The 23,675-nt window shown below is 32.2% G+C and overlaps 1 protein-coding gene across 9 annotated transcripts in view; it reads left to right on the forward strand.

Annotated features, from left to right (window-relative positions):
* Hipk (Homeodomain interacting protein kinase) overlaps positions 1 to 23,366 on the forward strand; it is a 143,156-nt gene extending 119,790 nt beyond the window's left edge. For 5 of the 9 annotated variants that reach the window (XM_074255233.1, XM_074255240.1, XM_074255239.1 and 2 more), the window contains 6 exons: positions 3,381 to 3,799; positions 8,168 to 8,431; positions 8,512 to 8,671; positions 11,715 to 11,938; positions 16,239 to 16,550; positions 19,822 to 23,366. In XM_074255233.1, the coding sequence (XP_074111334.1) occupies positions 3,381 to 3,799; positions 8,168 to 8,431; positions 8,512 to 8,671; positions 11,715 to 11,938; positions 16,239 to 16,550; positions 19,822 to 20,020 (1,578 nt within the window). In that variant the 3' untranslated portion in view covers positions 20,021 to 23,366. The remainder of the gene's footprint in view (positions 1 to 3,380; positions 3,800 to 8,167; positions 8,432 to 8,511; positions 8,672 to 11,714; positions 11,939 to 16,238; positions 16,551 to 19,821) is intronic. The other 4 variants (XM_074255238.1, XM_074255236.1, XM_074255237.1 and 1 more) reach the window with 4 other exon arrangements.
* The last annotated feature ends 309 nt before the right edge of the window (positions 23,367 to 23,675 follow it).

Genomic DNA, 23,675 nt, shown 5'->3' on the forward strand with positions numbered 1-23,675 from the left:
ATGTTTTTCGAAGCTCTGCTATCTCTTGTGACCACCAGTATGCCGGCCTATGGGAGCCTTGCTTTTTCAGCCGTGGCATTGAGGCATCACACGAGGCAACAATCAGTTCCATCGCTTTTGAGACTATTGTTTCCGTCTCCTTGCTGGGACTTGGAATCAGGCTACTCCGTTCAGTAGACAAGCTCTAATTCAAGGATGTTCGCAGTGCTTTTTCATCAAGCTTCCTAGCATTCCACTTCCGCAGTTTATTGTCATGCCGCGAACGCGGATTGGGTGCTCGTCCAACATTAAATGTCACATACTGATGATCACTGCCACTATATTCTTCGGATACGGTCCAGTCTTCAATCATATTCGCAATCCTTGGGGTCGCCAACGTAATATCAAGGATAGATTCCCGGTATCCTGGTCTTCTGAAGGTCGTAGTAGTACCGGTGTTCAGCACTATGAGGTCCGTTCTTGCTGCGAAGTCCGCTACTTCGTCTCCTCTGGTGTCCGAGCATTCAGCGCCCCATTCAGCCGATTTCGCGTTGAAATCACCAGCTACGATGACTTCTCCGTCGAACTTGCCGATAGCGTCCTCTATGTTTACCATTTTCTGGCGAAACACACTAATCCCTTCATTGGGTGAAAGGTAGACGCTTACAAAGTAGGTCTTGGGGGTTTTGATCCAGACGAAGCCCTCTTCGCTTCCGCTGTTGTTGACGGTGACCTTTTTCGAGTTTACGATTCAGAATGCTGCCGTGCCAGATTTATCAGCGAACCATGTTCTATCCTGAATATTCAGATATTGTTCGGAGATAAGGCAGATGTCTATCTTGTCTTCGAAGACACGTTGGCGCAGCAGGTTTTGCGCTAAGGCGCACCTATTCAGGTTGCCCTGTAGTATGCGTGTCATTTTTAACCTCGTGGCTTCTGCAAGTGCTGTGCGGAATGCCTTGCAAACTCCGGTACCAGGAATATGGCATAGACCATCTTTGGCATCTTTGTCCGGAGTGCAGAGGAAGCAACTTGGCTTCTCAGTGCAGTTTACGGCCTTGTCATTTTTTCCGCCACATTTGTAGTAGCATGCGCTTCTGTCTGGTCCCGAACATTGCTGTGTGTGGTGACCGAACCAGAGACATTTAAAGCATCGGATTACTTTTGCAACTTGGCGTATACGGCAGTTAACCCAGCCGATCTTTATACGGGCCTTGTTGAGGGCCTTAGTCGCATTGGCTTCGTCGATCTCGCAGAATGCTGCTCGATTCCCTCGTGGTGTGAGTTTTGTCAAATTTACCCGTTTGATCTCTAGGCTGTCAGTAAATTCACGCTTGAGTGCTTCACGGACTTCGCTCTCGGTAGAGATTTCATCCAAGTCAAGGATCTCGATCGTTGTTGTTGGTGTTAGCGTCTTGACCGTGCCGATGTTTGCAGTGGCTGACTTAACTTCATCGGTGAAAGCCTTGCTATCCTCAGTCTTTCGAGCCATTTCAAGGAGAACACCTCCGTGCCTCGTCCTTTTAATAGACCTTATGTCTACTCCAGTCGCTGTCGGGCTAACCTTGGCCTTGATTTCCTTGAGGAGATCAGCGTACGTTCACCCTTCAGCTGGTTGGACAAGCACAGCCTTCGTTCTTGTTTTTTTCCTTCTTGGTCTCTTTGAGCCACCGTTACTTAGCTGGTTTTGGGCTTCAGTAGATTTTGCCCCTGGCTCCTTTTCTCTTTCCTTCTATTTCTTTTGCCGAGTCACTTTGATCCAAGCATTATCCCGGGCTGGCTTGTCAATTTCAGAGGAGGGGCTGGGTGTAGACAGCGGCCTCTTCTTTTTGTTCTCTTTTCCTTGCTGTGGTTTCTCAGGAGTGACCAAAAACGCTTGTGGTTTTGTGGTCATCTCCGGAAATGTTTGCGTGGTTGTCGCCGACATCGATGCTGGTTTGTTGGCCAACTTATATGCCGTGGCAATCGACGCTACTAATTTTCTGAGTTCATGATGGAGATTTCTCTTATCCTTTATGAACTCAGTCAACTCTTCGATCTTGCTACCGAGCCGTTCCATTGGCGATTGTTGGCCGGTGACAGTCGGTAGAGAGTTGATCCTCCCTCGATATGTGTTAGTGTTGACGGGAACAACAGGTCTTCCACTTTTTGGAGGAACGTCTGTTTGCTGTGCGTCTACTTCCATCTGAGCTGTTTCAGTACTCCCTGTAGCATTGCTAGGATTGCTAGACGGCAGAGTCATGGGGTCCACTCTGCTGTTCAAACGGTCGCTTGATAACGACGAGTTCAGGCCCGTTTGTACGCCTTCCCTCGCCGGTACTGAGGTATCCCTCCTCTGCACCGTAGACGATGTTTGAATGTTTTCCGACATTTCATATCATCTTTTTTTGTTTGCTAGGTTTTGGTCCACCCCGAATATTTTATTTCCTCGGTACCCGACGTATCTGGCGTGCAGGTATGACGAGCATTCCCCTATCCGCCACCTGGGGAGGCGCCCGATGCGGGACCCAGCAAGCCCGACACGAGGTGTGTGTGCGTGGTTGTTTGTGTGTGTAAACCTCTTATAATTTTTGAACGGATTGACCGATTTCGTCGTGGTTGACGTTATTTAAAAGAGCTTGACCAAACTTAGATTATGAATATAATATGGGTCGATTCGAACCCGTAGATTTTGAAAAATCTGAAAAAAACTACGAAAACAATATTCTTCAAATATGGTTTTTTTGGAATAACTTTTGAATGGCTCTACCGATCAATCCAAAAAACTTATCAGCTTTTAACATTAAAAAACCATGTTGATCGCCGCCAAGCCCATCAAAATCGGTTGATTCGTTCATGAGTTACCATTGACGAAAAAAATTGAAAAAACATGTTTTTTTCGAATTATACCGAAATTTCTGGTGTGACTGGTGCGTGTACCGAAATTCTTAGTTCGATCCATTCAAACTTAAAAATTCTTCATGAAACTTAAAAAACTGCGTCCAATGCTGCCAACGCGTGAAAATCGGTCCATTCATTCAAAAGTTATTGCGGTTTGAAAATTCAAAAAATAGTGTTATATTAAACTGCTATCATACTTTTAAGCCCGGAGAGCTAAAAATTACACGAAATTAGTGCACTTTTCAGAGTTTAATTATGAATTAAGCGGGAAGTTGCAGGGGTGAACTTTAGAGTCAACCGTTTTCCTAATTTTTTTTTTTTTTTTTTTTTTTTTGAAATTTCACAGTGGCTATCCCCCTTAACATTAAAACCGAAAGGAAAAAAATTTTTATTCATTTATAAAAAATCTGAACAAAATCGAATGTTGATTGTAAATTAAGTAAAAATTTGCGATCACATCTTTATGATTCTAATACCTATCGATAGTTAAAACACTCAATTAATCAATTTTTGTTCGTAAGGACCAGCGGCCTGTATTTCCCGTAACTGATGTTTACAATACGAGCACTTTAATAGACCATCCTTCACAAACTTGGAATAAACGTAGTGTAACAAAACATCATCAGCATCATCTCACCGTACCTCAGCAATCTCAACATCGACATGACCATAAAAAAGAAATACAACAACTGAGTCCGGTGAAAAAGAGGGTAAAAGAAAGTACACCACCAAGTAGCTCCAGGAGATTTTCACCATCAAATGGTCAATGGCAACAAACAATTCAAACTCATCACATTGGAAAACACCTTATCGCTCACAACGGCGAGCAACAACAAAATTCAGTCGCTAAACAGCAGACTATCACTATTCGCGATACTCCATCTCCTGCGGTATCAGTTATAACAATCAGTGATAGTGAAGATGAAACAATTGGAAAGTGGTGAGTTACATCAATAAATTAATAAATGTATAAAATTACTTAGCAATCTAGTACAAAAAGTATTTGACATTTTGAAGAAGAAAATCATTATTGACACTTCAACATTTGAAAATTGAATTTTTGATTGATTATAATTTAACGTTTCGAGGTCTGCAGAATATATAGCTTAGAAAATATCGGTAATTTAGGAAAGACGTGTTAGTGAATGGAAATATATAATTTGGCGGATTTTCTCACTTTCGGAGCATTCCATGCAAAATGGGAAAATGACTAAAATTTTTTAATTTCTCTAGTTAATTCTAATTTCGTCTTAATTTATTAATAAAAGTCTATATTTTACTAATTTATAAAAAAAAATTTTTTTAATCAATAAGAAAACCGATTTCTCTCTTCTAGTAACTTTTCAACCGTACTAACTAGTAGCCAGGCCAAATGTAGTATCAATTCCAGCTAGTGACTCATTTTTTTTAAGAAAAAAAATTAAATGAAGAGAAGAATTACGTTTGACTCAAACAAAAAGATACGTTAGTTTTTTTATATTTTGTATTTGAACATACGCTTATCACATGTCCAACCGGTCACGCAAAAAGATAGAAAAATTGTTTTCTTAGCCTCAAATCTGACTTTTTCAATTTTTTTTCTTTGTAGAAGTAACAATAAACATTTTAAAAAATGATTTAAACTTCTTATAACTGCCAAAAAATCCAATATAAAGTTTTCCGGATTATTTAAAATATGTCCCACCAGTCACATGTGATTGGTGAGACTCTGGCTCATAGTCAATGCATTATAGAATTTAGTCAAAGTACTGAAATTTACAGATTTGTTTCTCTTAGTGATCTTCAGTTAAATGATTAACTTTTTTTTTAACCTAAATAATCACTAATTTGGCGATTTTTCTCGCGAGTTATCCTCCCAATTAACCTGTTACGTGAATGTGAAACGCTTCACGATTAATAATTGCCGTAACTCCTATTCTTTCCCGCTTCATAAAATTATTCCATTTTAAAAATGTGAAACGCTTCACGATTTTGCGTGTCGTCCTTATTTATGAATCTTCTATTCTTACTTCATTTCTCGTATATTTTTCAGAGTACATATGTATTTCCTATTCTCTTAAGATTTGTAACCTGATGAAAACAGGATAAAAAACGGACGAGTTTTAAGAACAAATTTATTAATAATAATAATCCACTTTTTACTTGTATTTATTGGGCATACTTTTACAAGACCGAGTAGATGGCAGCCGTCGCTCGTCGACTTTACCGCCGTCTTATGGGTACACTGTACCCATTGGAACCCAGCGCATCAATGTCACTAGATTATTATCAACGTCCTCCATTATTATCACACATATATTATCAACGTGTTTTTCTTATAATCACATCTCTGTTCTTCACACTTTAAAATTTTTGTACATAACTTTATTCTCCATGCAGCTGTGGATCGACTTGTGCTTTCTGTTACTGCATTTACCCTATTCCTCACCCCTTTCTATCGGTTGTTGGAACAGTGGCGATGGGGAATTCACAGAGAAAGTCCATGCCAGTACAGTTCGGCTACCGGAGCGACCCTCGATGGTTGGTATTGGAACTATTCAAACAATCGTTAGGGCTTGAACCCTCGCCTCACGACATAATGTGCGAACGAACTAACGGGATAATGACTTAGTCCGCTCGGCCATCATGCTGTTTTTGAACAAATTTATTTTATACTCTATTAATTAACACCTAAGTTTATCAAGATCGTGTTGTCAGCATACTAAATCCATTATTTGTATTCTTTTATTGTTTATTTTATTCATCCTAAATAATTAATAGTTTAATATTTAAACAATAATGTTTCTAAGGTTGGAATAATATAAATGCTTCTTAATAAACAACTTCATGTACGCATTTTGTACTTGTCCCACCAGTCACAATAAAAAAATTTTTTTAATTGTTTCTACGCACGTAATCAGTCTAATTCTTCATAATATTGCATGTTTATAGGATGAAGTTTGCATTGAGAGGGGAGTATTTTTTAAAAGCTTAGTGATCGAACTGAAATTCGACTTTAAATATACCGCGATAAGAGAGACAGATTTTTCGATGTCCCATCAGTCACACTCAGTCAAACGATAATTACGAGAAATTTAAAAAGTAATCGAAGTTTTTGACAAAATGATGTTGTTAATTAGTTATTCCTCTATATTATAAGATACATTTTACTATAGTACAAATTTTAGTCACATAATTGTAGCTTATAATTGATGGAATTCCAGAATCAAATGTCCCACCAGTCACTATGGAATGCCTCATTTCTCATGAGATCATCTCAAAATGGATCTAAAAAAATTCTCGATAGGGAATGCAGGGGTAGGTGTTGAAATCTGAAATTTTAATTTTCAAACTGTAAGTTCTGCAGACTCTAAATTCGGTAAGAATCTTCGTGTATGATGTCAAGCTCAGCTACGAATGGATTTTCTCGAATTCTAACCCCATAAGGGATTGCGGGGTCGTTAACAATGAAAATCTTTCATTTCCAAACAATAGTTTCTATTAGACGTGAAGTTTTGTTGGAACCTTTTATTTATAAGGTAGAAATCACCTCGAATAGGATCTTGTGAAATTCCTCCCCCACATAGGAGTGTGGGAGTGATAATTGTCAAAAAATGAATATTCTTCAAATACAGTTCCTATAGATATTGAATTCGATAGAATCTCAAGAGAAACAGGAAATTTCAGGGACAGCCTCCAAAAGGTCAACGGATTAAAATCTTTTTCTTTCTTAATAATTATATTTTCTTACAACAATCGTCTCTTTGGCAGCAGCAAAAAAGTCATTGTAAGGTTTCCAAAATTTAATTTTACTTGAAGTTATTCAGTCAACGGACTAAGAATTTTACATACATTTTATTTTTGTTGATCACATAATCGATGAATTGTTTTTATTACGGGATCGTAGGAATGTAACGGATTGAAATGAATGCATTTTCTAAACACTTGAGATGTGGAAAATGAATTTGATTACTTATTTTAAAAGAATTCATAAAAAACATGTACAAATAATTTTTTATGAATACTCGATGTCACGGAGGAAATTTTATTTAACGGCAAAATTCGTTGTACTTTAAGCTAGATAATTATTATGTCAATTATTATTCATTTTTAGAAGAAAGCCACGAGAATGTTAGAGTGATTACACAAAAAAAGTTACAATGAATATTAGCTAGAATAATCCCATGGATAAAAGATTCAAGCAAATTCGATCGAATGTGGAACCTGTGCAAGTCAAAATAATACTCCAATTATGTTATTATATCTGAAATACACCTGGTATGGTTATTATATCTGAATCAGACCTGGTATGTTCTGATATGGCCATATAAAAATTTATGATGTAATCATATCAGGTCTGATATGATCTGATATACCCATGTAAAATGTTTGATAGGTCCTGATATGACCTGATATAAAAATTGGCCATATCAGGCCTGATATTGCTTGATCTGGCTTAATATAATTTGATCTGGGCTGATATAATTTGATATATCTATATATAATTTGTTGATCTATTCTGATATGGCCTGATATAATTTGATTTGCCTGTTTGTAATTTTTTGATGTTCTGATATGATTTTATCAGGCTGGATATGACTTGACAGAATCATATGTGACCGTTCATGCATTCGTTCTATAGAAATATTTTCGGATCTGACTTAATAGTATCAAATAAAGCCAAATCTGAGTGATAATTCTGTTATACGGTCACTAGGTTTTTTGAGTCTAAGAATCGGCGAATTTACATTTTTTATTTTTTTTAATAAATTTATTTTTTGGCAGATTTACGGTATAAATCATAAAAATGCTATAATATATAAATTTAAAAAAAATCTTAAAAGTTGCTCTAAAAACTTTTAAATCAATTTTGTACTTTTCAATTTGTTCAGAAAATTTTTTTTGATTGAGGAATTGATACTCTAGAATTTTTTACTTATGAAGTTAAGTTTTTTATTAATTAAATAAAAATTAATTAAATTTATATATTTTTCGATTTGCTCTACATTTTTAAGAAACTTTGGGGAAAAAAAAAAAAAAATTCTGTTGTCATAGAACCAATCGGTTACCGTTTTTTATCCGGCTTAAAATTTACAAAAAGTAAAATTTTTTTCATTTTCCAAATGCAATATGAAATTAATATTATTATTATTTTTTTTCATGCAATATTATGCCAAATAAAGAAATCTATTGTGTACGATTTGTATATTTATCATGAATTGTAATTTTCAGTTATTTATTGCTGATTGCTAATTTGTGATTTTGGATTTTCTGAATTTTAATTTATATTCAAATCGAACATCGATTAAAAGATAATTTTATATTACAGTCCTCAACCAACTTCACGTGCGACACAGAATTCTCAACCAATCCATTCAATCACTGTTCATTCTCACAGTAATTCCCATAATACTTCTCGAGTTTCACGTAAAAACGTTATTAGTTGTGTAACTGTCGGTGACAGTGATGGCGAGGTGAGTCCTGGTAGAGCACATGCATATTTGCATCAACAAACTCATGTACCCCAACTTCCACAAGTTCAACAAACAACTCAACACATTAAGCATGAACCACAGCTGCAACATCACGTTAGGTTTGTACTATTTTGTTTTCATTACTTGATTTGTTAATGTCCACAAAAATATGTTGATATATATTTTTTCAATTATATAGCTCCGGCTATTCTCAACAATCCCAAAAAAAACGATTATTAGCAAAAGTTCAGTCTGAGTGTAACATGATAAATATTGCGACAAAACCTGAACCTGGTGTGGAATACTTGGCTCCTCACCCATGTCATGCACCATCATGCAAAGAAGCTCCAACTTATCAGGTACCTTTATTTTTAAATCAAATTAAGAAAAAAAAGTTTTACAATAAACCCAAATATTTAGGAAGTTGAGTAATATTTCCATGGTGTTTCCAAAATGATTATATTCTTACAACAACTCCAGTAAATAATTATTAGATATGATCTGACTGGATTGCATACTAATATGTACGATAATGCTCGAAATGATAATTAATTATAGGCTTGATCCTAAAGTAAAATTGAGACGAAATATATGTGAAGTCTATTTATTCGTAACCATAAACATAAAAATATATATAATTCTATACTCACATTCAGGTGCGCGCACATTAAGTCTGATAAAATTTATGAAGTTAACTTAGTATGAAAATATTGGATTTATGATCTTCAATTCCTTGCTGATAAAAGCTAAAATTCGCGCAATTTAAACTTTTGTAACTTATTACTTTTATTAGTTTATAGTAAAGGTAAACTTTTATTTGGAACGAATACAAATGCGTTTTGGGAACTCGAAGATAGCGATTTTTTTCTAACTCACCGATTCGATAAGGAAATACTATTAATCTTGATATGCAAACAAATGTTTTGGAATTACATTCTTGAAAAGTATAGATTGAGCTGTGATAGATCTCAAATGAGCTATATATAAAGAATATCGAATAAAATTGAATATTTCGATATCAATTTGAGAATGTTAATTTTACTGAAATTCATACTCTACTTAAATCAGTCATGAAAAAGTGTTAAATTGTTTAAATACGTTTAACATTTTTCCTTATTTATTTGGCGATATAATAAATAATTCGTGACGGGAAACAGTCGATTCAGAATTTTAGTTGTTAAAAACTAGTAATTTAGTTTGAAACGTCAGTATAAATAATTTTTTTTAACTTATAAGAGGTTCGTTCTTATGATCTATAGCATCCAAAAAATTTGAATTTGGTACTTACATGGAGAAAAAAATTAGGAAAACAGTTGACCCTACAGGCCATCGCTGCAAATTCCTGTTAATTCCATACCTAAGACCTTAAGGTAGTACCCTCGCCAGAGTCGTTTTCTTAGGATTTTTTAAGAATTTTGGCAGATTGACGTTCATATAATTCTGCATCGATTGGCGCAATTTGAAAATTTTTGACCATCTAGTTTCAGAGATATTTAATTTCAAATTTTGAGTTTTGAACGCTCTTATAAATTACGGTATACGGGATATCAAAAAGTTTTCCTACAAACATTTTTATATCTCAGAAACTTTTCTTAAGATCTTTTTAAAAAACTAGAGTGACGTTAATTAACAACTAAACAATTTTTTAAAAATAATTTCATTGATAATTACCATACAGTTTCAGAGATATGTATTAGTAAGTAATGAATAATTTACCAGACTTTAGCCGAGGAAGGGATACGTTAATAAAGCTATGGCAACAACGCAAGTTTTGTGAGCCGCGAAAAAAGTATGAGACTCACATGCGCTGAAAAATTTGAAAAGTTTAATGTACGTAAGGTGTAATATTATAGTTATCAATTTTAAAAAAATATAATATTTAAAAAAAAATAACAATGATTATTTTATGAAAATAAGTATTTTTCTATACTTATTAAAAATTTTTAAAAGTAATAATATACATCAATCTTTGATAAGTTATAAAAATAATAGTCAGATGAAATAATAAAAAATAGTAAAATTTTAAATTAGTTAATACATCAACACAAAAAATTTAATTACTAATTTTTCTGAAAAAACAAAACAATACTGTCAATTACTTTTTTTTCAGACATTGTAATTATATTTCCGAATAAGTGTATGGAAATAAATAATTAAACGCATGTATCAAAACAGAGGTTATTCTACAGCTGGTCTAAAACACTAGAGTGTAACCACTATAAAATATCTTAACGCTCATGCAGTGTTGCCAGACTTTTCAAACGATCAGTTTCTCGTTGGTGATTGGCTAAAATAAGTACATAAACAGCAAAAAGTTTTAGGCTTGTCAATAATGACTCTCAAGAATATGTACCCTACACTCCAACATAAACTTTTGACTATGAAAGTCGCGAAGGTTCTACCTTAACATTTCAATTATTTTGTTTTTGAGCTTGAAGGGCTCATTTTAATTTTTATGTTATTTTAAGCTCTCCAAGCTCAAAAAGATAGCTGTTTTATGTTTTTGAACTTCTGGCTAGAATTATATTTATTAGTAACAAATAATATAAAATCATGTTTTTATTTGAATTATAATTTATGAGGATAATTATCCAAATTTTTTGTTAGTTTTTTTTATGTTCTCTACTTTAATGTTTTTATTCAATAAATAATTTGAAATTCATCAATTAATAAATTTAATTTTTAATAGATTTTTTATAAATTATTTTGAAATCATTATTTATAAATGTTGCTATTCAATTGATAGATATTAGTAAGTGTATAGGTTATGTTAAATAGCGCCGTTGAAAAATATAGTATAGCGATTCTAGCCGCTTAAAGTATTGCAACTGGAGCCATTCAGTATTGCTAATTGATTCTGTGGGAAGAGATTTTGTAGTGGTAACGATCTAGTAGATAGCTTCAGTAGCAATATTTTTTTCTCCGTGTATCACCTCAATACAGTGTGGCCAGATCGTACGATTTTTTTACCCCCTCTTTTGCGTAGTTTACATGTATGCTAGGCGCGCTCGACGATGTAGAGGGGGTAAAAAAATCGCACGATCTGGCCACATTGCCTCAATAGGGTACAAATTGTTCCCAAAAACTGATAGAAACTATGGATATTCGAGCGTTGAAAATATTGACGATTCTACTGTAATACTTTAAGGTTTGGTTCCCGTTGTAAATAGCGCATAGTGACGTATTAATCTACAAATATACTCATCAGATCTAAATAGATACGCTTCCGCTAATTTATTTCAACGCTTAGACTAATATATGAACCGACAAGTACTTGAAAGGATATTTATTAATTGTAGAAGAATTTCAAATTATATTTATAAAATATTTCAGAATCTATAAATAGTACATATTTAAAATCCTGTTTTCCCTACTAAATCATTTTTGGATTATATTTTTTAGGATGATGCCTATGATATGCATAACTACTTATTGCAGTATGTAACCACCAGCAGTGCACATCCACATCTTCAAGAACAGCATATAGTATATGCAACTGGTGCCGAAAAACGCGTTTCTTGGCCAACCAAAAGAACAGAATATAAACATGAATATGTACAGCCTCCAGCTGCACACTCCAGAGATCACCAAAAATGGACAGTTACAAATCCAATACATCAATATAGGTGAGTAGAATAGTTCCTGCAAAGAACCAGCATTGATCATGTGAACAAATTTTTATTTGTCATGTATCTAGTTATTTACATACACAGTTCAAAACATTGCTATATGATAATGATTTTCGGAATATAATCTTGTGGGAGTTTTCATGCGATATTTAGTTTGTGCTATTGCTTTTTAGTAGATTTCATAAAAATCTAACTATTGGATTGGACCTCATGACGGAACTTTTAATAAATTTTACTATATTTCGACTATACTCGTCGAGCTGAGTCAGAAAATGTATATAGTTCAAAAGTTTATATATGTATATATATATATATATATATATATATATATATATATATATATATATATATATATATCGGATTAGCGTTGGGTTGAGAAGGGCGCATACTATTACTATTATCTTGAGACATTTTATTATTTAAACACAATATCAAGATGACACAAACATCGTACAATTTTATTAATACACAACTATAGTTTCTTGTAACAACGTTTTACTTTTGCGTAGCACACACACACACACACACAATATTATCTAATTACCACACTAAAAGTATAATTTACTATTATTATTTAATTATTAACAATTATAATTTATTTAACACACTGAACTAGCAACATGAACAATATTAATAAAATTAGATATCGTTAATGTTAAATATTAGAAATAATAAAATGACGACAGACTTGGATAAGAGAACGAATCCACGGTCAGAAGGACAGCAATCAGTTATCGCTCACTGTTGATAGAGAACTAACTATTCTCCAAACTTATTCTTCAATCCGTAGCTGCTTCAGGTAATTATTCTGAAAAAATGTACAAGCTACGTTTTGCAATTGTACATTCCGAAAATATACACTCGGGTATTGCTGTCCCTTGATCGTGGCTACGTTAGACTCGCAGATGTGATCTTTTGAATCCAAGCCTACCGTCATAAAATACTTGAAGAAAATTTAACTAAAATTTCCTTAGCGGATTAAATCATAAAAATTAAAATTCTAAGTTTTATTTTCTAGCTATAAACTAAAAGTGCTTAGGATTTTCCCATCTCTTGGGAAGAACCCAGCTATTCTCATCTCCCTAATGTATATATATATATATATATATATATATATATATATATATATATATATATATATATATTAGGGTGTGCCAAAGTGTAACTTCCTTGGAGGACGTCTTAAAATTGGAATTTTGAGTTCCGCTTTTAACAGGGGTTGTGTTTGAGCATTTTCTGTGATATTTTGAGGAGAGAGGATTTATTTGATTTTCATAGAATTTTTAACAGGAGATTCAATTGGGCACTTCCGACCAAATTTTGAATTTTCAGCGGAAATGCCCAAACTAAGCTTAAGCTGATTTAAATCAGTTTCTGTGTTATATTGATGGGAAATCTTTACACACCTTGATCGAGGACTTAATATAGAAGACCTAAACTTTCAGGGATTTATTTTTTTTTGGGTACTTGCAACAAAATTTCATGATAAGACCGAGAAAAAAAAATTACAAAAACGGTTGACCCTAAAGGCCATCCCTGCCACTTTCCACTAATTCCATATCTAAGCGCTTAAAATTGCACTTAGACATGTCTGAGCTCTTCGAGCTCAAAAACATAATTTATATGTTATTATGAGCTCTCCGAGCTCAAAAAGTTAAATATTCTAAACTCTCAAACGAATCAACCGATTTTGACGGGACTGGTAGCAGTCGAAGTGGTTTTTCAAGTTAAAGAGCGAATTAGTTTTTGGAATTGATCGGTAGAGCTGTTTAAAAGTTATTGCAAAACAACCACATTAAATATTTTCGAAAATAGTCAAGTTATTGGTTTTATTCCGTTTTTCGAAAATCGAGTTTTCATCGGATCTCGACACTTTGAGGTCCTAAGAAGCCTCCCTGAATGTTTTCGCGATGATGTCCGTATATCCGTATATCCGCGCGCGCGCGCGTGTGTGTGTGTGTGTGTGTGTGTGTGTGTGTGTGTGTGTGTGTGTGTGATCCTCTTATAACTTTTAAACGGCTTGACCGATCAATTCCAGAATCCAATCAGCTCTCAACATCAATCAACCATGTTGATCACTGCCAGTCCGATCAAATTCGGTTGATTCGTTCGTGAGTTATCGTTGTCGAAAGAAAACCGAAAAAAGTGGTTTTAATAGGTGGTCGATAATCATCATGAGAAGTTCGATTTTCCCTGTTACACATTTATTCAAAAATTACTGCTCGGAGAGCTCAAAATTACACGACAATTATTTTTTTGATCTCGAAGAGCTTAAAGACGTAATGAGTGCAATCTTGAGCGCTGAATTATGAAAGTAGCGGGAAGTTACAGGGATGGCCTTTAGGGTCAACCGTTTTCCTAATTCTCTTGATAAAAGGTAACATACTTATTCTTAAGACTATTTCTGAGGTTGAGTTTTAAGATGAGCGAAATTGGTCGATTGGTCTAGAAATGAGAGCAACTCAAAAATTTACAAAAATTTGAACTTTTACCGTATTTCAATGCAATGGAAATCGAACGCAATACCTCATTTAATTTTTCTAAATTGCATCTGAATGTCCTTGACAAAATTTTCTGATCAGACTATATCAGGCTTGATATGGAAATTGGCCTTATCAGACTATATATGCTTTGATAGAAGTATATCAGACTATATACCCGCCCAGGCAAAAAAAATTGTATTTAATTATATATGAAAAATGGCCGTATATAATTATGTATGATTATATAGAATTAGGTGTAATTATTTTCATCGGAAAAAAAATCGGCGTGTGTGTATAATTATAAAGATATTTGATTTACTTAGTAGCATTTATATTAGATTTAGGCGTAAATGATTAATGTTTATTATTATTTGCCAATAACCAATATTTTAATTTTGTTCTAATCGTTTTATTTTTATATGTAAGAGTTTTTAGATGATGAGGTAATTTATTGTAGTATTTAATGGCAACAAAATAAGAATTTTTACATCTTTTTTTTTACTCTAGGTATACTGATACTTTTTACTTGATACTTAACCATCGCGGGGATAGTCAGGGAAGTTTCCTAAGACCTCAAAACGTCGAGATCCGATGAAAACTCGATTTTCGAAAAACGGGGTAAAACCAATAACTTCTCGATTTTTGAAAACTTTCAATTTTCTTATCGGGAAGTTAGAAAAATATGTGAACAGAGTTAGTGAAGACTTGTTTCTTCTGTCGGAGCGTGCTAGATGGCGTTAGCAAAGATTTCCATTCTATCTACGGAAATTCGAAAATGTTACTAATAACACGAGCACTTAAAGCATGCACATTTGGATTTTCCTAACTTTTTTTTTAATTTTCCACGAGATAAAAATTATAATATTATTTAAGAATTATAATATTATAATATTATAAAATTATAATATTAAAAAGAATGAGTGGGTATTAAACTTTTCAAATTAATTTTCATTTTCTTGAATTATCTGCAAGAACAAAATTACAATATCATTTAAGAATTATAAAGAATTAGTTGTTATTAAACTTTTTTGAATTTTTTTTTTATTCTCTTGAATTCTCCGCGAGACCGAAATTATAATATTAGGACTAAAAAGAATGCTTTCGTTCTAATTTTTTTGAATTCTATTCAATTCTCCCCGAGAACGAAAATACAGTATTACTTAAGAATTAAAAAAAAATTAGTTAGTATTAAACTTTAAAAAAAAATTTTTTTTTATTCTTCGCGAGAACAGAAGTTGCTTCATTATTTCAAAATTAAAAAGGACAAGTAAGTATTCGAAAAATTGAATTCTTTTCTTTCCTTTCTAATCTTAAAATGATGATAATTGTTTCGTCGGACGAAGGACAATTAAAAAGAATTCTTTTTAAGTTCGATCTTAATTCTCCAGAGGATTAAGTGTATTGAAAAGTATCAAATAGGCTTAATAATGTTGGGTTCTTCAATCCTTTTCAATTCTTTTTTTAAACAGGGCTGACTGACTATTCGATGCAATAACATAGAAACTTGCGGCTTCTTTACTCTTATTCCACACGTTATGTACAAAAAATTTTATTTTTTAAAAATTTCATATTTTTGAAGCTGATAAAAATTTAAAGAATAAATTATCATATATTATTGTTAAAAAAAAAAAAATTCTCACTAATTCTTACTAAATTTTCGATAAACAACGTCACATCTAATCTACTTTTTTTAAATTACTTTCTGAATTCTCAACTCCTTTGACTTATATATATTAATTGTATTGCATCGATAAGTTATTTGTATGCATAAAATACACAAGCTGAAAATTTGACTTTTACGTTGAGTATTTTAGGCCGAACCAGATGGTGAATTCAGCGTCGCATCCCAGTCATAATCACAGCCATCATGGACATCCAGCACATCTGAGTCCGGGTGGTAGTGGGAGTGGTCGTAGTCCTGCTGTTGGTCCGGTAGTTGGAAGTACTCAACATTTAGGACAACCACTTTATCAAGAGTATGCACATGTGCGTTCACGCGTACCACCTCCTGTCTATGTTACCGCAGCACCATCACAGAATTCAACAGCAATCCAGCAACAGCAAATGCCTTCCTTCCAGGGATTTACACCTGGGTGGGTACCTAGACACCTAGTCGATAAATGCATGTGTGTACCGATTTCTTATAATACATAATATACTAAATTAAAAACTTAATAGCAGTACAAGTTTTCTTGATTATATTAAAATTTCTGACCGATAGCGCATAATCACTAAATCGTTTCTTTGCAAGAGAATTAAGTTTGAGGAGTTAGGTTATAACAAGAAAGAACTCACGTCGATCGACAGCGAAGTTATCATGAATTTCAGGTCTGTTTAACCCCTCCCCCCGTCCTTGTCACAGGTTGGCACATTTTCAGACCCCCTCCCCTTTGATGTGACGTTACACATTTTTCAATTTTATCCATGTATTTAAAAATAATCAAAAAGAAACAGTTACTTTCATTCTTTTCTTATAATTATTGAATAATCATTCATAAAATCAACATAAAGTCAAATATTTTATACAACAATATTGTTGTATAAAATTAGACTAATTATGTTAATTAGAATCGGAAATCGATCATCTTGTTTCCATGGGCTTCTGACCCACTCCTTTATAATAGTTATTACTGGTAAATCAAGTGCTTCATTTTCGTTTTTAATTTGAACGTCAGGAAAAACGAGTGAACGCTCGCCGACGATTTAAACTTACTTAGACTCGTACTATTCAGAACTCTTGAGAATTTTAATATTTCATTTGTATTACAACGCCGCTTTAGAAGTTAGATGTTGTTACGTGAGAGATAGTCTCATAATGAGAGTGCTAAATTATTAATAAATATAAATCGAGTTCATAAATATTTAAAGTTTTTTATTCACACAAAAGTTTTGCGTTTGAGTATTTTAAATTTTAACATGTGATGTCACAAAGCTTTTGACCCCCCTTGCCCTTTGTCATACAATATCACATTCTGGTGATACCCCCCCTCCTTAAGGTGTGACGTTATTTATGGATGACCCCCAATCGAACTTTAAGATTTGTCAGATTTACTTCGAATAAGTTATTTTAGTGTTATTAAAGCATATAAAATAAAGCATATAAGAAAAACTTAACTATAATACTTAATTCCACTATGGTTTTACTTAGATAAAATGTGGTACTTAAGGATTAAGGTAGTACTACCGGTTTCAGAATTGACGTTCAGAATTTGATGAAACTTGGCATATAGGTACTTAATAATATCTTATTTAACCACTTTAATTTTTGGAGGCCTACCGAGAACTAAAAAAAAGATGTTAATATTTACATATTTTTGCCTTTACCATTAAGCCTTATTGAAAATGACAGACTTTATTTTATTTCACAAAATTGGACGTTCAGATTCTTATAAAAATTAAGACAACGAGAGAAAATAACATCTATAACATAGTTAATAACAATCCATATGATTTCAGAGAATGTGAGAATATTTGTTGTTACGTTCTCGTAAATTTTAAATTTATTTAAAGTTTTATAAATCTATTTTAAAAATTATTAAATAATTATCTAAATTATTTAATTATTATCCGAGGTATTTCGTAACGGAAATACCTCGAGATAACAGATTTCTAGAGCGTCAACGCAGCCTAGTAGACTAAACAGTCTACGTTGTGGGTTTTGGACTACGTTGATGTTCACATAGGGTAACCTGAGATGCAACGTCGCTAAAAATTCTTATAAAACTTATTGTAATTATTATAGCAGATACATTCAGTCTTCAGACTTCTAGAGCAGTCAGTCCGAGGACTTAGCAGAGGAGCAATCTCTGCTGGTCCGAGGCTGAACCTGCCAATTCCTTGATAATAAATTTTGTTAATTGTTAAACAATTATGGAAATTTATTAAAACCTCAACCCAGGGTTGAGAGCGCTTATCAGCGTTCCACCCTGATTCCTTTACCTAGAGCGCTAGCTAGCGTTCGGGTATTCTATTCACAAAATATCCTAACTATTACCCCCAGGGTGAGAGCGCTTATTAGCTGTTCTCACCCTGGTGAAATCGCCCAGAGCGCTAGCCAGCGTTCAGGCACTCTACCCATTACCTAACTGTAGGCAGGTAAAACAAAAGTAAAATATTAAAATATATATTTTATAAATAAATTAAAAATGTGAATTATTAAAATATATATAAAAAGTACTTCGCGGAGGAATCAGTGGCATGACCCACCTGGAGTCTATCGACTTCCTAACGAGGTCAAAATCTGGACATTTAAATAAATTATTTAAATTTAAAAATTAATTACACCCAAAATTTGGGAACGTAACATTTGTTAATAAAAAAATTAGGAAAACGGTTGACCCTGAAGGTCATCCCTGCAACTTCCCGCTACTTTCGTAATTAAGCGCTCGAAATTGCACTTATTATGTTTTTGAGCTCTTCGAGCTCAAAAATCTAATTTTCGTGTAATTTTGAGCTCTCCGAGCTCAAAAGTTTGATAGGAGTTTAATAAATCACTATTTTTTAAATTTTCAAACCGGAATAACTTTTGAATGAATCAACCGATTTTCACGCGGTTAGCGGCATTTGGCGCGGTTTTTCAAACTTTATGATACACTTTCAAACACAAATTGATTGGACCGGAAATTTTGGTGTAATCCGAAAAAAACACTTCTTGTCGATTTTTTTCGTCAACAATAACTCACGAACGGATCAACCAATTTTGACCGGCTTGGTCGCGATCGACGTGGTTTTTCGATGTTTAGAGCTGATTAGTTTTTGGAATTGATCGGTCAAGCTGTTTAAAAGTTATAAAAAAACCACATTTAAAAAAATTTTTTTTTCGTAGTTTTTTTGAGATTTCTGAAAATCTATTGGTCCGAATCCAAACCATATTCAAAATCTCAGTTTAGTCAAGTCCTTTCGATTGGCGTCAACCGCGATAAAATCGATCAAGCCGTTCAAAAGTTATGAGAGGCTTACACACACACACACACACACACACACACACACACACACACACACGCGCGCGCGTACATACAAACATACAGAATCGCGTGAGTAGTCAGGGAAGCTTCCTGAGACCTTAAAACGTCGAGATCTGATGAAAACTCGATTTTGGAAAAACGGGGTGAAAACAATAACTTCCCGATTTTTGAAAATCTTTGATTTTTTTAGCGGGAAGTTAAAAAATTAAAAATTTATCTCGGTCTCTTTTTCTTCACCGCGATTTAGTATAGGGAAATCTACTATATTCATCGAATAAGTTTAGGTCTTGAGATTTGACTCTTGTGGAAATGGTAGTACTACATTAATAAGGTTCTGAGTAAAAATTTGGATTTAGGTGAATTAATAAAATAAAATTTTTTACATTTCTTCAAAAATGTAAATTTATTTACGTCATATTTTTCTGTTTTTCAGGTCATCTCCTTTAACACTATATGAATCCAGCCGTACTTTACCTCCACCAGCGCATCATAGTTCCACACGTCCATTGCTTACGAGCCATGCGACTCATCCACTACCTGCTCATATGCAGCCGACTGCGGTATACGGTTTAGCTCCTTTGTCACCTACTAAACATCAGTATCAACCATCTAGTCTCTGGTTCACTGAGTGATTGAAATCATAGAAGGTTGAAAAAATCTATTTTCGGTACATAAAATTGTGACTGAATACGTTAGGTATCAAATATACAGAGAAAAGAAATTATTGTGTAGAGGAATAAACATTTCTTGACTCAAGATAATCATTATATAGATAATAATTATTTTAGGTGTAGTAAAATTTTCTTGAATCAAGTAAATTGTTTTTTCTGTGTAATAATTTGATGAATTCAAGGTTTTTTTTCTCGTTTCTTCAAAGAAATGGATGTTTTTCATAGCTTTCAAATTTTTTAGTTTTAAATTATAGCATATTTTTACTCGATAAAAAATTTTTTTAGATTTCTTCAATTTTTGGGTTATTTCGAATCTATGATAATCTACTTAAAGCTAGTGTGATCAACATAAATTCATGTAGATTTGATAATCAAAAAAATTTATAAATTTCTCTATCTTAGTAAATTTACTCTGATTGGTTCTACAACTAAATGTTCACAGAAAAAAAAAAATATCTGTAGGCAAAATATTCGTAGAATTTATATACGCATGATAAGATCACTTTGTGCAAAAATATCCGTATGACAAAATAACCGCGATAACATATTTGTTGGAGACTTTGTACTTCTATAATTAGACTTGAGAATAAAGGTGTAAGATACAAAAATTTTTAAATGTTGAGTTTTTAAAAATATAATTTTCAAAATTTTAAATGTGCTTTTCTATTATAATTATAAAATTGGCATAAAACATTCAATAGTGATGTTTTGAAATGTACAACATTTACGATCAAATCGTGATAAAAAGAATCAAACATATTTTCTTAAACTTAGCACATGTCAAGACGATAAACTCTCGAACTCAAAATCTATTGCGTCGGGTTTTTTTTAAGAAAATGAGAATTTTCCCGATGACGCACGGGGCACGGGTCTATGCATATACACCCGTGCAGATATATCACACGCACGGAGCACGGGTACGAGCACGGATACAATGGACGATAGACCCGTGTCCCGTGCCTCATTAGGCGAATTCTCTCACTCTTTTTTTTAACTTTCACATCTAATCCCCATACATAAATCACTAAGTGACACTATCAAGTTGAAAATTTTAAGATATTTCTACGAAAGTAAAATTGCCGGATTTTTTGTCTAAAGTTAGTATTTAACTTCTATGTGGTACCAAAAGCTGGAAAACATAATTTAAAAAAATGATCTGCAAATATTTTGATGCGTAACCATTTTGATCAAATGACTGATTTAGCCCTGTTTATAAATACTGATTAATAATTAAAAAAGATGAAATTCGAAATTTTTTCAATCATTTCAATTCTTTTGTTTGTATGTATAGATATACAGTTTGCATGAAGTGACTGCTTCTCAATTCTTTTTAATCAGTATTCTTAACCAGGGAGATCTATTTTAATTTAATTAGATATAAAATAATCTAAAATTTTAATTGATTATTATATCAACAAGCGCTTCAGTAGATTAATTGAAGTATAAATAAAATCAATGTATAGTTAAATTTACGTTATTTATCAAATGTGATCTAAATTCATCTAATTTGTCAAAATAAATCTAAGTAAATTTAAATAGGGTCAATAAGGATTAAAGTTTACATCTATGTAAATCTAAAGAATTTTTTCCAAGTTCTAATTATTTCACTCATCTATATTACAATTTAACAATCCGTCCTGTTTAATGAAAATTTTATCTTCATTGACGACTGATCAACATTTCTTTAAAGGAAGTCTAGTTCGTACACCAAAAAAAAGCTTGAATTATCTATCTTTTTTCCAAGTATAGTCTATATTTTATTTTGAAATTTTGAGGATTAGAGAACACAAAATACCCTGACAGTTTTTAACCCAAATACCTGCCTTAGAATGGGTAAAAATTAACATTAAATAAGCGTGTTCAGCTGAACTAAGTCCTAAGTAAACTTGGTAAGATATGTATAGTATAGTAGATAGATATATGTATAGCTGGGAATGCTTTGACTATACTTAAGCTAACTAAGTTTACTCAAGACTTAGTTCGGCTAAACACACTCAATGACAAATGTCATTATATTATTGAATAAACTATCAATAGTATAAAAAATCATATAACTGTAATAATTTAAATACGTTTGTTCGTAACATAGATAGTAAGAGATTGAAAAAAAAAAAAAAAAAAAAATTATTTTTGTGATGCACTGCTAGTTTTATTGAAACATAATTGAAATTGAATTCTTATTGAATAAGAATAGTTGCGAAAATCAGATCGCAATTTTATATTTTTTAAATCAATTTCAGTTTAAAAAAAAAATATTATTTTTTCTGTTATAATTTTAAGCGACCCAAAGTTGTAGATATGATATTGTTGGATTCTGTTACTTGAACAGTTTTTAACAAAGAATTCAAACATTGAATTATAAGGAATATATTGATATTGAGATCATGTATCTAAGTTACTTAGGCACATGTAACTTTATTCGTATTGCCTGAATCGATACGTATTACTAATCAGACCGAATTAGCACTAAAGATTAATATTATTAAGGCTTATGTTTAAAAATTATATTTATGTGGTTTAATATTGTGTATTAAATTATTATAATTTATGTAAGTTCCTCTTTTCTTAGATGAAAAATTATATTGATTGTTTCTCACGACTTAAAAAATAATGAAATGAATCAACTTTATGTTAATTATTTTGAAAAAAATTAACTTTTACGGAGCCACAGATATTTTTTTAAATATTTCATTATGATTCTTAGTTGTAATTAAAGTTATATAATTTTTTTTCCATTACAATAGAATTTTTCTTCTCTAATAGGTCTTGGGATACGTGCCAAATACTCTGTCTTGATTTATTGTTAGATTCATCAAAATTTTATACTTTCTATAGGTTATGGTTTAACCTAAGGATTGAATTTTAAAATCAAACAGAATTCTGTTTATTTAGATGTATTGTTTTCATTTATCTTTATTCACAGCAGAAAAAGTAATGATTTAAAAATTATCAAAATTTTTTATTATTTCTAAAATAAAAAATTTATCATTTTAATGAATTCACATTTGCTTCATAATTTAAAAATAACTGTCTGTACTTTAATTAAAATGCAAGCTTATTTTCGAAATTTCTTCATTCTTTGATAAATAGTTTATTGTAATTTTTGAAACATTTATGAAACTAGTTTTAAAAATTTGCTATACTTCGTTATTCGAATGGTTAAAATAATGAGCAAATTTAGCTTACTGTAAATACAACTATAAGTGTATATTTTGACTATAAAATTTGACTTTAAGTTTCCATTACATAAAAATTATCATGAGATATTTTCTCAAAATCTTGAATAAAAAAAAAAAAAAAAAAAAAATCAATCATCCCAACTAAGGAAAATCGAAAACAATATACCACATTTAGTTAAATGTATTAAACAAGTTATATCGCAAAAAATATGTTATCACCTCAAATATCTGCAAACCTTATATTTTTATAATTATCTTCGATGAAACTATTATAGATTTTTGAGTATAAAAGCTGTACCTTATGGAGACCAGCTACAATATTTGTTATTAAAATTAATTGGTTTGTATAATAGAATAACTTTACTAGTATAATAATATAATACTTATTTATTTAATGTATTTGCGACTTTTAATACTATACAATGTATAATATAATT

Source organism: Cotesia typhae, unplaced genomic scaffold (assembly GCF_013202065.1).
Source record: "Cotesia typhae breed Kobodo isofemale line unplaced genomic scaffold, CoteBio_Ctyphae scaffold_13, whole genome shotgun sequence".
NCBI lineage: Eukaryota > Metazoa > Arthropoda > Insecta > Hymenoptera > Braconidae > Cotesia > Cotesia typhae.